This window comes from Ursus maritimus, unplaced genomic scaffold, assembly GCF_017311325.1.
Source record: "Ursus maritimus isolate PB19 unplaced genomic scaffold, ASM1731132v1 scaffold_15, whole genome shotgun sequence".
Lineage (NCBI taxonomy): Eukaryota > Metazoa > Chordata > Mammalia > Carnivora > Ursidae > Ursus > Ursus maritimus.
Genome location: NW_024423897.1, coordinates 59710345 through 59726129, shown reverse-complemented (window position 1 = coordinate 59726129; position 15785 = coordinate 59710345). Strand labels below are relative to the sequence as shown.

General features: G+C 46.4%; 1 protein-coding gene across 1 annotated transcript in view; it reads left to right on the top strand.

Annotated features, from left to right (window-relative positions):
* The first annotated feature begins 208 nt into the window (after positions 1 to 208).
* Positions 209 to 15785, top strand: part of ADAMTS16 (ADAM metallopeptidase with thrombospondin type 1 motif 16) — a 146955-nt gene continuing 131378 nt past the window's right edge. The window contains exons 1-2 of the mRNA XM_040630187.1: positions 209 to 521; positions 6493 to 6818. Coding sequence (XP_040486121.1) covers positions 209 to 521; positions 6493 to 6818 — 639 coding nt within the window. The remainder of the gene's footprint in view (positions 522 to 6492; positions 6819 to 15785) is intronic.

The window sequence follows — 15785 nt, the reverse complement described above, 5'->3', positions numbered from 1 at the left end:
GGGCTGGTGCTCCACCACCGCCCCCGCCGCCGCGGCTGCCACTCCGCCCCCCGCGCCGCGCAGAGCCGCAGTGATAACCCCGCGCGCGCGGGCGGTGGAGGCGCTGCGGGGAAGCTCTTGCGCGCCGGCCGGCCCAGGTCTCGGTGCCCACTTGCAGCCGCCTGGCTGGGGGCCATCCCGCGGCCCCGGGCACCTCGAGCGCCCCTGAATGGAGAGGCGCGTTCTCCCCGCGGGGACGCAGCGCGGGCGGCGGGCGCGGGACGCGAGGGGCGGTCCTGCCCTGCGGGTCCCCGGCTGCGCGGCGCTCTGGGTGCTGCTGCTGGCGCAGGTGGCTGTGCAGGTGAGTCCCCGATGGTGGGGGCGGGAGGCGCCGCGGCTTCCTTCCCGCTGTCCGGGTCTCACCGAGCTGTGGCCGCTGTTTCAGGAGGCACCTGCGTGCTCCGTGGGACCCGCAGCCGCCTCGCCGGGGAGCTCGAGCGTCTGGCGTCCTCCGGGTTCCGCGGACTGGATGGAAAAAGGCGGTAAGTCTGCGGGGAAGGGGGTTCCAAGTCTTCACCAAGTAGCGCTGGATTATAGGGTGCTGCGGATGTTCCTAACTCTGCGAACTCACTCCCAGGATGCTCCTTGCTCTCTCGCTTTATGAGCTAGCGCCTGTGAGTCGACTTTCACCAATTTTATATCGTATTCGGTTGTGGAAGAGTAATGCTTACCCACCGGCGTTATTACCATAAGCGGTAGGAGGGAAAGCAAGGAATGCATATTTAATAAGAACACTTAAAAGCAAGGAATAATCCAGCGGCTTTACTAATTTATGCGTTGAGAAAATTAGAAAGCACATACTACTCTTTTCTCCACCCCTTTGCCCCCACCTGAACCTCCTCTGGCTTTTTAAATTGAAGCCTCTCCGTATATCCTTGACTAAAGAGCAGGAGACAAAAGAAAGCCGGTTTTGCTCAGTACTTACCATGTTAGCATGAAGTGGATGCTCTTGGGGAGTTGGGACATAATTGAAATATAATGCGTGGCATGGGTAATTAGCTTTTTGTGTCATCCTAAGCAAGCCCATAGCTTCTGCCATGGTTTGGCCTACAAGTCTGAGCCTTTTGCAAAGTGTGGTTTTACTTGTGCTGTTGGCAAGCAGCATCTGCAAATTTCACATCTCCCGGGAATGATTGTCTCTGCCCGGAACTGCCTCAGGTTAAAGGGAAAGGCAGGTGTGGGATGTCAGTTGCTGGTTTTTACCTGAATCCAATCCATTGGCAGTTGTTTAATATTTCTACTTTGCAGCATTTCCAACAACAAATCGACATACCGAGGGTTAGTGTTTTAGAGGAAGGACGAGGTTTAATTATCCCAACGTATTTTCAGAAAATCTAGAGAAGTTAGTTAATTCAAAATTTTTGAATATAACTCTCCATCTTTTATAAAGACAGAAATCTTACATATGCATTAACTATTCAAATCCTGTCCTACTGAATGGGTACATGAATAGTCTATAATACAGTGGCAAGTAGACGAGCGCTGGAACAGAGGACCTTCAGCACCACCAGAGGGCGCTAGATGCAAGTGATATGAAGCACACACAAATCACTTTTCGCTCTGTAATTGCTCGAGAAAGGTAATTATCTGTCTGTTAAAAGGTCACCTTCTTGGGCTTGCCCTTGTCTTCTTTCATGCTTCTCTTAGGATGCATTCCACAATATAATTATCCGTGTTGTATTTGTTCCTCCACACACACTTCTGAAAAAAGACATTTTTATAAAGATTCTAGTTCTCTAAAATCATGAAAATTCCTGAAGGTCTCAGGAGATTTTTCAGAGGACTGTATAGCATTTTGTAGAAAATAAGTTTTCTTTAAGGTAAGAGCATTATAGGCAGAGAACCATTTCCAGAAGGTGAAGTCAAATCCTTCCCGCCCAAGTGAGCATCCCTTGCTCCTTGCCAGGACCGACCCCTGTGAGCTGGACTCCAGCCTGGCTGGCTTGAGGCTCCAATCCCCTGGCACCTCAGCTGGTGTCACAAGCCCAGCGTTGCCATGCCAACCACATACCTCCCTTGGTCAGAAACTGGAGGGGAAGGTATGAGCCATCATCAGTGAAGTCGTAGCCTAGTGGACACACCCCAGCCTCATACCCGCCCTCTGCGTGTTTTAGGTCTTTAATTATAAACGGCTCCATCGAGAGAGTGGGCGTCACTAGAGGGCTTTCATGGTCCCCGAGAAAAGCCTGCTCAGTAGATTCCTTGTTTCACTGTAGAACAGTAGAGCCAGGGTGCGCTTTGTGTGATGCTGGGGTCGGCTTACTGCTGGATGTCTGGGTATCTGTTTTACAAATTGACTTTGGACTCGTTCTTTTTGGCCAAACGGTTTGTTTCATGCATAATTCCGACTGTGATTGCTGGTTTTCCTCTGTGTCTGAAGCATTTCTGCAGCGAGAAAGAGATCACCCTCTATTTTTGATGCCACAGTGAATAACTAAACTACTTTCAGACATGAAGTGTGCTCATTTCATTTTGGCTGATTCAGAATTGTTTTCCCTTAATGCGCGATTTTGATGCTTTTCCTACAAATTTGCCTTTGTAATAAGAACAGTGGCTCCTGTTAAGAGCCAAGATGTATCACAGATTTGTTAGGTTTTGATTCTAGAGTAAGTTAGGCTTCCAGGACAAGGTTTACAAGTTCTTTAGAGATGGGTTTCGTCGTACGTAATAGACCGTTGTTTGTGTGTGTGCATTGGAAGATTGTATTGATTTTACATTCAAATGTTCGGGGAACGTGAGACAAGGCCCTCTCTTTCAGGTTCACCCATGGGGTGCTTGTCGATCTTTAACAACAGGCTCTTTGGAGTCTGGATTTATGACGTTTTCTGGTCCCCATGGTGTAAATACTCGCACTGTGGCTGCTTCCAAGCGAAGGATGGGATGTCCCTGAGTACAGGGGTCGGATGCAAGGTGCAAATCTGCTCTCTGCGGCTGGAAGGGATCAGCCCTGCATGCTTCGCTGGGCTACACTTCCTGCATTCAGCCAGGAAACCAGAGTGCTGTTGGACTGGATGCTGTGGTCAGAAAACCTGAGACTGAGGAGTTCTGACCACTGGCTGGCACAGCCATACGTGAAGGTTTCCTCCTTAACCAAGGGTGGATAGGACCAGGTCTGATTTGAAGGATTCTCAAAGAGGGGTGCTTGGGCGGCTCAGTGGGTTAAGCATCCAAGTCTTGACTTCAGCTCAGGTGATGATCTCGGGGTCCTGGGATTGAGCCCCAAGTCTGGCTCCACACTCAGCAGGGAGTCTGCCTCAGATTCCCCCTCCCTCTCTCCCTCCCTCTGCCCCTTCCCTCAGCTCATGCGCGTGCACACTTTCTCTCTCACTAAAATAAGTAAATAAAATCGTTTTTAAAAAGTTAAAAAAAATAAAGGATTCTCAAAAACTACGAATCACACTAATTTTTTTTCTTGAAATCACAAGACCGTAGTTATGCAGATTATAATCTGAAAACAAACTCAGAAGTTAATTTTTTCCGTCTGTTGCAGTTATGTATTGATTTATTTGCAGGTAGTAATAGGAGTATGATGAGATGCTATGCTTATTTTGTCCATTCATTGGATTCTTCAGTGATGGCTTTTTCACATTCATTCATACATAACCAAGAATACGCATTTGATAGAAAGGACTGCTGTGGGACACAAGCAGGATTTCCCTGCCTTGGCAGTATTAACACTTTGTTCCAGGAGTCTGTCCCGTTGAAGACTCTAGCAGCATCCCTGGATTGGTCCTTAGACCCCAGGAGCACCACTGTCCCCCTCCCACTCTGTGACTGATGGAAAGGTCTCCAGACATTTGTCCCTCCCCCCCACACCCCAGGGGGTGTGGAAGGGGAATCACTCTGGTTGAGAACCAATAGACGGTAGACTAAATTGAAAAAAACCGGTCTTCTTCCATCCCGCATTTTCTTCCTCATTCTTGGGAACAGATTGTCATTGATCACGAAGTGTGGCTTTGCTGTTCGTGGAGCTGGTGGCCTGGGGCCTGCCTGTACCAGTCCTCCAGGGCTGATCCTTACTTCCCATTAAGTTTGGCAGAGCTGGTCACTGAAAAGTAAAATTTATAAAGTTACAGTGAAACAAGTACTTTTAACAACAAAATTAAAATATGCAAATCTCACCCTTCATCATTATTTTACTGTTATCTGTGCCCTCGGGGTTATTTGCATCAGTCGGGTCTGTGTGCGGGAGATGCTGCGTGTGTGCTGGTGTGCTGCTGGGCACCTCTTCCGCACTCCGGGTCGAGGGACATCACGTTGGTGCTGGGGATCAGCCACGGTGGGAGTCTCACACCAGGGGAATTGGCAAATGCGGTCAAGCAGGCCGTTTATCCTTGCCCCGCAGACAGCTGGTCGTCTAGCCTGTATCAGCAGGACTCTGCATGTGTTCATGTAAAAGAGCCTTATCAGGCGCTATTTTGAGAGTAGATACTGTATGTCCCCTCCAGATAAAGGATGCATGTTATATGTCCTCCAAAACAAAGGTCATAAGAATATGGCTTATATCATCTGGAAGCAATTTTATTTTTTTAAGTAGTAATCATCTTTTTATGTGCAGTAAATGTGCTGATTAGCCAGGGTTTGGAAGAGTCCACAGCCTCTGTTGGAATGGACACAGACATGGGGTGGGGGGAGAGGGCTCCCCGAGAGTCCTGGGGGGCAGTGTGGAAGGGGCAACACTGCCACTTGTACCAGCCTCGCCCCTTGGTCCAGGAGGCTGGGGATGCGGAAGGTGGTGGGGGGAACCCAGCGTAGAAAGGTGTGCATGCTTCACTTATCTCTCAGATGGCCCAGGACAGCCTGCAGTCACATCCGTACACCAGACAGGCAAATCCCTGACTTGTTTCCCCCTTTCTCCTGTCATTGCTACAGTTGAAGCAGATTTGTTTTATTTTCTTGGTTTCCTAAGTAAAATAGGAAACAGGCCCAATGCATTTTGTTCTTTGGGACTCAGGACACAAATGCCCTCCTTTGAAGTAGATTTAGATGGTTGGTTGTCACATGGTCTGCCACAATATGTTCCACGTAGCCCTGCTCGCCCGTGACCCTCAGGGTACCTGTTGATCCCTGCGTGACAGGGCCAGGCCTCTGGGGTCGTCGAGGCTAGAGCCAAGCCTTTGGTTATCCTGCCACTTGATCGGGTTGGCTGCCTGGCCCTGGACACGCACCTTGCCGCTGGCTTCAGCATGGGGGGGCTCCAGGCAGGGCCTCACCATCTGTGGCCTGCTCTATCTCTTCCAACCCACCATGTGCCATTTCTGACTGGCACAGGCTGCCTGCTCTGTTCCAGCCTGACCTTTCCCTGTCCCTGATGGCACAGGGACCCGTGGACAGATACCCACACCAAAACAGATCGGATGTGGAGAAAAACCTCATTTTTCCAGAAAAAATAATTACCCAAATACTGCTTACTTCTGACCAAATGCCATTTCTGTGTTTTATCTTATGACTCCAAGAAGCATGTCCAACTTGCACTAAAGCAGAAAAGGGCCCCAGTTAATGAGCCTCTCACAGCCTCCTGACTGCACATTTTGTAATGAAAGGAGCTACAAAGCTTCCTTCTGTGCTTTCCACAGAGAGGGAGACAACTGGAATGTATGCTGAAGGCCACACTGGGACATCGTTGGACCCTGTTGCCCTGCAGGCCTGTGTGGGTGCCGTGAAATCGGACAGCCCCTCAGGGCTTTCTTGATGTTTCAAACAATTGTGTATTTGAATGTGTTTTAGGCTAGCATAACTATGAATTGGAGTGGGCCAGAGACCGTGGTGTGCGTCGGAGAGGACTCTGGGCGGTGAACTCTGAAGGCGTGCCAAGAACTCAGGCCAGTGAGAGGGTGGACAGCGGTATTCGGTGGGAGCAGACCTCATAGGAAACGTTAGCATCGGGGATATGTCTGCATATGATTTGTAGGATTCCTTGATTTAACAATTAAATATTAAAATATTAAGTGGCAAAAAATACCCATCATAATTGTCTTCTTAACAGCTTTTGGAGAAATGGTTGGTATTTTGAAGCTAAAATGTCTTGTCAGCTCAATGAAGATTTTTGTAAAAAACCAAAAGCAAGACTAAAAGAACATTTAGAATCATAAATGATTACATATTACCATTATAAATTAAAATTCATGAAATGTAATCCTAAAGGTCCATTTCTGGTTTTCTTTGGTCTGTGATCCTGTTTTTCCTTTGGAGTATCCTATGTTTTGCTGGATTGGGAATAATACCTTATGGGGCAGCGGAGACTTCCCTAAAGGCCACATTGAAGATTTTCCATCCTGACTCTGACTGTTCGCAAACTACAGTGTGGATCTGAAGTCGGCTCGATGCTGAAATTTCTTCCCATCATTTCTTATCAGGCAGAAGTATCCTTAGGCAATAAATTATATTCCGAGGCTCCCTGATTCTTTTCAGAATCCTGCAATTACTCAGCCACACCTTCTCTTTGTCTTTCAGAATATGACCTGGTGTCTCCCTATGAGGTTGACCACAATGGAGACTACGTGTCCCACGAAATCACTCACCCTCAGAGGAGGAAGAGGGCGCTGGCCCAGCTCGGGACAGAGTCTCTCCACCTTCGGCTGAAGGGCTTTAGACATGACTTCCACATGGAGCTGAAGGCTTCCAGCGACCTGGTGGCTCCTGGATTTATGGTGCAGACACTGGGGAAGGGAGGCACCAAGTCTGTGCACACCTTCCCGCCTGAGGATTTCTGTTTTTATCAAGGCTCCTTACGATCCCACAAAAATTCCTCAGTGGCTCTCTCGACGTGCAAAGGTTTGGTGAGTACAGCTCGGGTGCTGGGTGTGTGAGAAGGGAGGGAGTGCGGTTTCCTTTGAGAGACTGTAGCTGGTTCTGCTGTTAGGGCAGGACACATTTCTTTGGTCTGTAAAAGCAGGAGGAATTGCCAGGTACTACTGTCTAGAGTGTGTCATGCTGCCTCCTTTGGCACACTTGGTAGTGGCCCACGTGCCCAGACTTCTGTTGTTTTACAAGAGCGTGGAAAGGGCAGTGTGAAAATCGTACTTCGAACACATGGCCAGGTCTGGTGGTGAGAACGTCCCAGGGGACGGTTCCACGTAACTTACTGCTAACTTACTGCAGAGATGTCTTCATTGCGGGTAGAACAATAGTGTGAAACTGATTGGCTGGGGGATTATTTGGTCAGAAGCCTGAAAGCACTTTACGTCTGTGGTTCTGTTAAAGATCTCATGCTTACAGATTAGGGCGTTCATTCCAAATGTGGTGATGAATCCGTGGCCAAGCAGTCCAAGTCTCACTGGACCGATGATTCTATGGTACCTTCTGCTTTTTCTTAGTATCTGATGTCGACACAGAACGTCACTTGAATGCTTCCAGTGGCCCCCTTTGCTGGGACCCTACACTGAGGAGCCTCTGGCCCCATTGAGAAGATGCCTGGATCCCTCCGACTGCCCGAACCCAAAATCTTAATGCCTTGTCTTTTAGTTTTCTTAAAATATTTCCATATTTTAGGGAAGCAAAGTCTAGTGGATACTTAGAGTCTTCAGTACATTAATCAGTCGGACACAGAGGAGTGAGACATGACTTCGGTAGCTGAGCAAAAACGTGTGGTCAGAATCCTTGAAGGTCTTGACCATAGTAAAGTTTTGGCAAACAGGTGTTTGAACATTTATTATATTTCTAGCAAATGCTTCAAGTCTGTCTTAAATTTCTTTCTCTTTGGAAAGTGGGAATTCAGACTCCGCATCTTCTAGGGATTTTGTGAACGCGTGTGTGGATAGCGGATGCTAAAGGGGCATTCCTAACCTGTCCCTTCAAATACTGTGTATGGGCAAATGCTAAATCCAGTTAAAAATTTTCAAAAAATATTAACACCTGCTTTTCAGGGGAATTTAGACTGGGTCGATTCCACGTCTTCCCTAATTTGTAAAGGGCTTTTGATGGGTGCATGGCTGCAGCAGGGATTTGCCAAGGATAAGGTGGTGGTTATTTGGCATAATTTTTAGGATTGAAGACGATGTGACCGATTTCTTCCATGTGCTCCCAAGAAAAACAGATCTTCCTTAATAAAAGGGCTAGAACTCTTCATATAATGCATTATAAAGGAAGAGACCTCTTGGCTTTCTTTCACAAAGGCTCAGACCGGAAATGGAAGCCATCTGTGTGGTAGGGAGGTGTGCCATGCCTTCAGAGCTCCTAGCCTTGGATTTGTGTGTGGAGATTGGGTGAGGTGCTTCCCATGAACCCAGCAGGGGCACAGGCTTATTGGCGCCCAGGTCTCTGTGAGCCAAGGCTCTCGGATGATGGCTGAGCCCTGCCCTGGAGGCTGTCCCAGGAGCAGAGCCGGCTGGCAGCAGCTTGAGATTTCTGGTTCTCTTTGATCTCCATGGGAGTTAACAGCACAGGTTGTAAGTGACAACTACGTGTGAGATAAAGAAGTGAAAAAGAGCAGAGGAAAGACTCCTCTGAATAATGAGCCCTGGAATTTAATGTTTTGGTCACTGGAATAGAAATCTGTCTGGTTTCGCCATTAATCTTCCAAATTCATTAAATCCAGCCTCCCTGATATTTTGTCTGTAGATGACTGTGACAGAGGTGACCTCAACCAGACTTATGAGTGTGGGGTTCAGGGGCATTTACCGTACGTAAGGCAAATTAGAGGCATTTTAAAGGAGAAAAAGGGAGGCTAAGAAGTCCTCTTTCATTACCCAGATAATAAAAAATATTGAATGGGATCGTCCCTCAAGTGGCTGCCAGGTCCGTTATTTCTTTCCTGAGTGATGGCTGCCCCGTAGCTCATCTTTCAAATCTCTTAAGGTATGAAGAAAAATGGCATGTTTTTACATTAGTGGATGGCTCCTATTTTGTTCTTCTTATTGCTCTTGAGGGTTTTTTTATTTTTTAATCTAATTAAAGTCCCAGGTGGATTTCAGCTAAGCCTTTTTTTCCCCTCGGTGTTTCTGGTTGGCCTAGCTATCGGCTGGCAGTCAGGTGTCAGTCGAATTCCCTTGGTTTGACCTGTTGTCCCTCACACAGCTTTGTAGATCCTAGTGGAGAGAGCATTGAGAAAACAAGATCCCTGAGAGGGGAGAAAAAAATCTATATTCTATTCTCCTGGTTTTACCTACAGTATGGGACTATCACCTGTAAGCTGAAATACATTGCTTAACCAAGAGTTTAATGACTTCAGGTAGAAAACATGCTTGACACTTGTGACACAATGCAGTTTCCAATCTGATAGATAGTTTTCTCCCCTGATTCTCAGCTTTTGTGTTTGGGAGAACTTTGCTGTAGGTCTCTAAAAACAGATTTGAGGAATACCGTCAAAGTTAATAACTGATCGTCTTATTTATAGTAAATAAATACTCTTGAAAAACTAAAATGAGTGTTTTCCTGAGGGTCTCCTGAATAATGAATGCGCTTCATTGTTGTTGCCTGGCGGGAGAGGCAGGGAACGGGCAGTGTCACAGCGGTGATGAACGAGGACACATCTGGATACCAGGAGGGGCAGAGGGTGCGTCACCCTGCCTTGCTGGGAGGTGGCAGCATCCATGTAGGGTTTTGGGGTAGTTTTGTCTAAGCTGAATCCTCACAGTAGAATCAGGGTGTGATGCCTGGTGGAGGAGGAATAGGCTGCCCCAGGAAAGACCGCTAACATCTGTCAAGGTCATGGACTTGTCCTCTGCAACATCTGTAAACCCTAAAAAGACCTCTCAAATTGTCCTGATATTTCCACCTAGTACCTTGACTCAAAATATTTCTTATTTAAGGTTATTTAAAAAGGCGGTGCATGTAATTCTTATGTCTCTACCTAATTAACATCACAGGCCTGTTGTGATCACCAGGCACAGGCATGTGAAGGTGTGTCACACAGCAGGTGCCTTTCCGGAGTGACTGCGCTAGTGACAGTGTGGGAAACAGCGACAGCCAGGACAGTAGCAGAAGGAGCAACCCCAATTTGCCAGGGATTTTGTGTCACATGCTTGGCTAACAGCCGCACATTTGTCTTGTCGCTTAGCCTAATGACCATGCTAACAGATCGGTACTATTTTTTAGAAAGACAGCTCTTTTGATACATAGTTCATACATCCTAGAGATTTCCCACCTTGAAAATGTGCAATTCAGTGGTTTGTAGTCTATTTCTGGAGTTGTACAGACTTCACCACACCTAATCTGAGACTGCATCGGCCCAGAAAGAGACCCCTGACAGTCCCTGTTCCCCCAACCCCCATCAGTCCTAGACCCCACTATTTTTACTTTCTCTCTAGATTTGCCCGATCTGGCAATTTCTCACAAAGGGAAGTGTACAACATGTGGTCTTTTGTGACTGGTTTCTTTCACTCAGTATAATGTGTTCATGTTACATCTGTGCTGTAATATGTATCAACATTTCATTATTTTTATTGCTAAATAATAATCCATTGTGCATCTATACCACGTTTTTTATTTATCCTTTCAGCTGTTACTGGGTATTACTGTCTGTGCTCCTTTTGGTTGTTGTGACTAACACCGCTCTTTGTGTACAAGTTCTCATGTAGACATTTGTTACATTTCTCTTGTGTTTAAACCTAGGAGAGTAATTGCTGGGTCCTATGGGAATTCTGTGTTTAACATTTGGAGGGATTTCTAGACTGTGTTCCACGTTACCTTTCCTGTTTTGTATCCTCCCAGCAACGTATGAGGATTCTGATTTGTCCTCTTTCTGGCCAGCACTTGCCCATATTTTTATTACAGCTGTCCCAGCGAGCATGAAGCGGTGTCTCATTGTGGCTGTGAGTAGCCAGATAGAGAGCATTGGATGACAGTTTGGTTGTTTTTATTCTTGTTATTGTTTAGTTAGTGTTTTGTTTCTTCCAGCGCTTTGACTGGGTTATCCTACTGCCTCTTCACCACCATTGTTTCTCAGGAGAAGTCTGCTGTTTATCTCATTGTAGTTTTATTGTGCATAGGAGGTTTTTTTTTTTTTTTTAATGGTTGTTTCAAGATTTTCTTTTTGTCTTTGTCTTTCTACACTTTTACTGTGATGGGTATGGGTATGGGTATCTTTGTGTCCACCGCGTGGTAATCCCATTATGCGTATATTGCTGTGCTTAATGCTGTACTACGATTCTCTGAGGCTCCACTCATTTTCCTTCATTTGCTTTTTCCTCTGTGTGCTTCAAATTGCAACATCTTTATCAATTTCTCTTCAAATCCATGGATTCTCTGCAAGCAGTTCAAATCTATTAAGTTTCTGTAGTAAAGTTTTCATTTGGGATATTGTACTTTTTGACTCCAGAATTTCCATTTGGTTATTTTTATAATTTCTCTTATTCTGTATTTTACAAGCCATTGTCATTAGGCCTTGCTTTAATCCTTTAGATGTAGTTCCCTTTGGTTCTGCGAACATATTTATAATAGTTGCTTTGAAGTATTTGTCTACTAAGCCCCACATCTGGGTCCTCTCAGAAGCAGTTTCTGTGCCTGTCTGTTTTCATGTGTAGAGGTCACACTTTTCTGTTTCTTTGCATGTCTCATAACTTTCTGCTAAAAATTGAGCATCATAGAGACCATATTGTAGCAACTGTAGATACTGGCCACACTCTGCCTCTCCAGGGCTTGTCCTTATCCTATGAGTGGAGCTCTGGGTGAGGATGGTGGTACCTGGTCTTTTCTGCTTTTGCTTCCCGGCCTGCATCCTGGACGTTACAGAAGAGCTGGTTTGGGGATGTTCAGGGCTTCATCATTCTTGGCCTGATGAGCCTGGAGTGGAGCTTCCATCCTAGGAGTAGGGGCCACCTGTGGAAGGTAAACCAGTTCTCATGGCCCTGCCTGCCTGGTAGAGAGCTTCTACAATATAGAACGAAGGGGAGGAGAGATGCTGCCGGCTTGTTCCTGCTTATATGAAAATGTAGTTCTAGAATGGACATTGGGGGAACAGGGAGCTGTTGTCTTCCTGGCTGCACATGCCTGGAATAGAGCTCTATCACATAGACTGGGGACAGCGTGAGTATGTAACTAGACCGGAGCTCAGATGCCACCAGATTTCATCATCTGTCTGAGATTAAATAAAATTCAGGAGCATATTCTCCACTTTTTATGCCCTTAGGAAAATTTACAGAGACTTTAAATGGCTTGGCTGTGTGTGTCTGTGTGTGTGTGTGTGTGCGTGTGTGTGTGTGTGTGATTTTCAGCAGTTAAATGATCATTTCAGTAGAGACAGTTATCTGCTTCACCCCTCATACTTCATTCGGGAAGTCGGTCTCCACTAGATACTATTATTAACACATTTTACAGATCATTGCCCAAGACCATTTTATTTTCCCCATTTTACAGATGACTCCCAAGATAATTCTTAGAAGAGTGGGATTTGTGCCTAGGTAGCCTGACTCGAGAGCCAGCACTTCAAACTACAGAACATTTTTGCTTCCCAGGATCACCAAGCTATTGCTGCCCCTCAGGGACCTACAAGATCATTTGCATGAATTTTCATGACAGCATCTTTGAATGTTCCCGTAAGGGGTCATGATTTTCTCATTTGGTTTCCAGCTCAGTGCCACCTTCTTCAGAATGTAGTCCTCTCAGAGCTTAGAATCCCCATTTAGAGGGTAGCAGGGGCTTCTCTTAAAATATATATATGGATTCATCCCGTAATTATTTATTTACAGATTTGTTTGTGAGCTCTTCAAAAATCCTTGTGTCATTTATCTTTGTATCCCCAAGTTCCTGTTAACATAAACCGGTTTTGTTTTTTTTTTTTTTTTTTGCTGGCAATGAATGCTTGTATTTCAAATTTATGAAAACATACTATATTTTCTCAACCTCTCTTTTGAGGTATAAATATGCAATTAATTTTAGAATTCATTTCATCTGATTTCTTTCCATGGCTAATGCCAAACACCCTGAATTTTCTGTTGAAGCTCTTAGTTTACTCAGAAATGTTTTTTTTAAAGAGTTTACTTATTTGAGAGAGAGAGAGAGAGAGGGGGAGAATGAGTAGGGGGGAGGGGCAGAAGGGGAGAGTGAGACAGAGAGAAGCAGATTCCCTGTTGGGCAGGGAGCCTGATTCGGGGCTCGATCCCAGGACCCAGAGATCATGACCTGAGCCGAAGGCAGATGCTTCACCGACTGAGCCCCCAGAAATGGTTTTCTCATAAGGTTTCTGACAAACTATTTTTAAAAACTCCCATTAGTCAGTATTGTTAACGAGCCTCCTTTAGATATGTATGCTGTTGCATATGACAGGATTAGATTTTCTTAAAGGATTTTATGCAAGTTCTGTACTCGGATTATCACTTTAACTCCCCCCTCCAAAGAGTATCAAGTCTGTCAATTACTCTTGGCACAAAATCTGTGTGAAATTTTGCTCCTGTGACTTACAGCATTTGTCTGTTGAAGCTTTAATGCATAGGATACATATCACTTCTCCTAAAATCTAATTATTCTCTTGTTTTCAACAATGTTGGAAAACTTGTAAATGCCACAGTTCTCACACATGTTTAAGAATTCCCTGCCTTGGTTGGAGACTTACTCAGGGCTCTGGTTTGAACTGTCCTAGGTTTGATTCCCAACTTCAGACTCCAGGGATTCTCTGGAAACTCTAGTCATTGAGAGTTTTTCTACAGCACCCAATAAATCCTAGGAAACTGTCTGAAATATTGCCAAACTTTTAACTGACTTTGAAAAATGTTCTGGAGCCAGTAAAACAAAGCAGGAGCAGAAGGGAAAAACCAACCCAGGAATGGTCAAACACAGGAATGGTCAGAAGAGATAATAGGAGTTTTTAAGAGTAGTATCCCAATCCGAGAAGGCTGGGGATGGTGTAACCAGGTTGAAAAGATGTCAGTCTTGGGAGGCATGTAATAAAATTGTAGAAAAACTAAGGTTTTTAGAGGAAGTAGAGCCAAAGTTGGTAGTTATTAGGAAATTTAAAGTGAGTGTGGGGAACCCAAGGAAAGCACTGGATAATTACATATGTTTTTGCTAGTTCCTTAAGAATAAGTACAGTAAGGGGTGTCGGGGTGGCTCAGTTAAGCATCCAACTCTTGATTTTGGCTCAGGTCATGATCTCAGGATTGTGAGATCAAGCCCCATGTTGGGCTTCACGCCCAGCAAGGAGCCTGATCAAGGTGACATTTACATAACCTTTTATACTTGAGGTGACCACAGATTTTTTCTATTACCTTACCATTCATTGTAAATAAAAACAAGATGATCGGAGGAATTTAACTATAAAATCTATAGTTGTGTTCACTTCCCTTTCTTCCAGGTGAGTCTCGACCCTGGGCTTCAGGGGTATGCAGTGATACAAGGGTAGGACCCATGTGTTCAGCTCTCCTTCGGGTGATGTTTTCACTGAACACACTGGATGCTATTACTTGTTCGTTTACGGAGGAAACAATTGAAGGAGTGTAAATGTTGGAATATGTGCCAGAGATTTTACAGATAAAGTAATGTGTCTTTGGTCTGGAGATCTGGGCCAGGTAGCAGTGGGGAGAGGACAGATGGCAGGCTTCCCCTCTGGTTGGTGTTCAGTACTCCAGATGTCCCTTATCAGGAGGCAATGCTTCCCCTCACCACCAAGAGCAGCCCTCATATGGACACTCACGGTCAGCAGAACATTTGCCGAAAGGACCGTCAGAAAGTGCTCGTGTGGACAGCCGGCAGGATCAGGATTTTCTTCATGGGCAAGATGTGCCTGAGACAGCCACATGGGTCTCTATGGGAAAGCAGGAACGTGATCCCCGCGGTTATTTCCTCTGGGAGATGACCCAAGTCTGGGATTCTCTGAAGGACAAGCATACCTGAAGCCTGCTTTTTTAGGGAGTGAGTCCAGCCTGGTCCAGAGAGTAAAAGAGGAGGCCAGATGAAACCATGCTGTTTAAAGCGGGAACCTGCTTGCCTGAGGTTCAACCAGAGCAAGCTGGTGGTTTTCTTCTTAAATGTCGCTTTCCCTGACCCACACAACTCTCCACACATCCTTCCTATCCTCTTCCCTGCGGTGTTTTTCTTAGTATTTATTGTGATCTGTATCAGTCATAGTCCAGTTAGGACACAGAAACCACATAACTTGAAAAGAGGGAATTAATGCAATGCATGAAGTTGGTAATAACTTAAAAATTAAAAAGAGATTACGAAAGCTTTACAAGAGAACAAATGCCGGAAGCAGCTACTGCCCCTGGGGCTGAGGGAACCGAGCGAAGTCTTGGTTATTACAAGTTCACTGCTTCAGCAGGGCTCAAACTCCAGAGTAGGAGCTGGCCAGCTGGTGCTGGGCTCTGAGGGGCACGTTGCTGGTTCTTCAAGGAAACCGGAAACTGGAACAGGCCTGTACTGCCCCGTGAAGCAGGCTGACAGATCAGGAAGCAGGCAGGAGGTCCCCGTGGGGCAGGTAGGAGGTCCACAGGGAGCAGGCAGGAAGTCCACGGAGCGAGGCAGGATGGGGCGGGACCCACAGGGGGCAGGCAGGAAGTCCACGGGGCAGGGGGGGACAGATAGGAAGTCCACAGTGGGGGCAGACAGGAAGTCCACGGGGCCAGGCAGGAAGTCCACGGGAGGGGGGGCAGACAGCAGGTCCACGGGGAACAGAGAAGAGGTCCATGGGGGGGTGCAGGCAGGAAGTCCACGGAGGTGGGGCAGACAGGAAGTCCACAGTGGGGGGCAGACAGGAGGTCCATGGGTGAGGCAGGAAGTCCACGGGGCGGGGCCCGACAGGAAGTCCACGGGAGGGGAGGGGCAGACAGCAGGTCCACGGGGAGCAGAGAAGAGGTCCACGGGGGGGGGGGGGG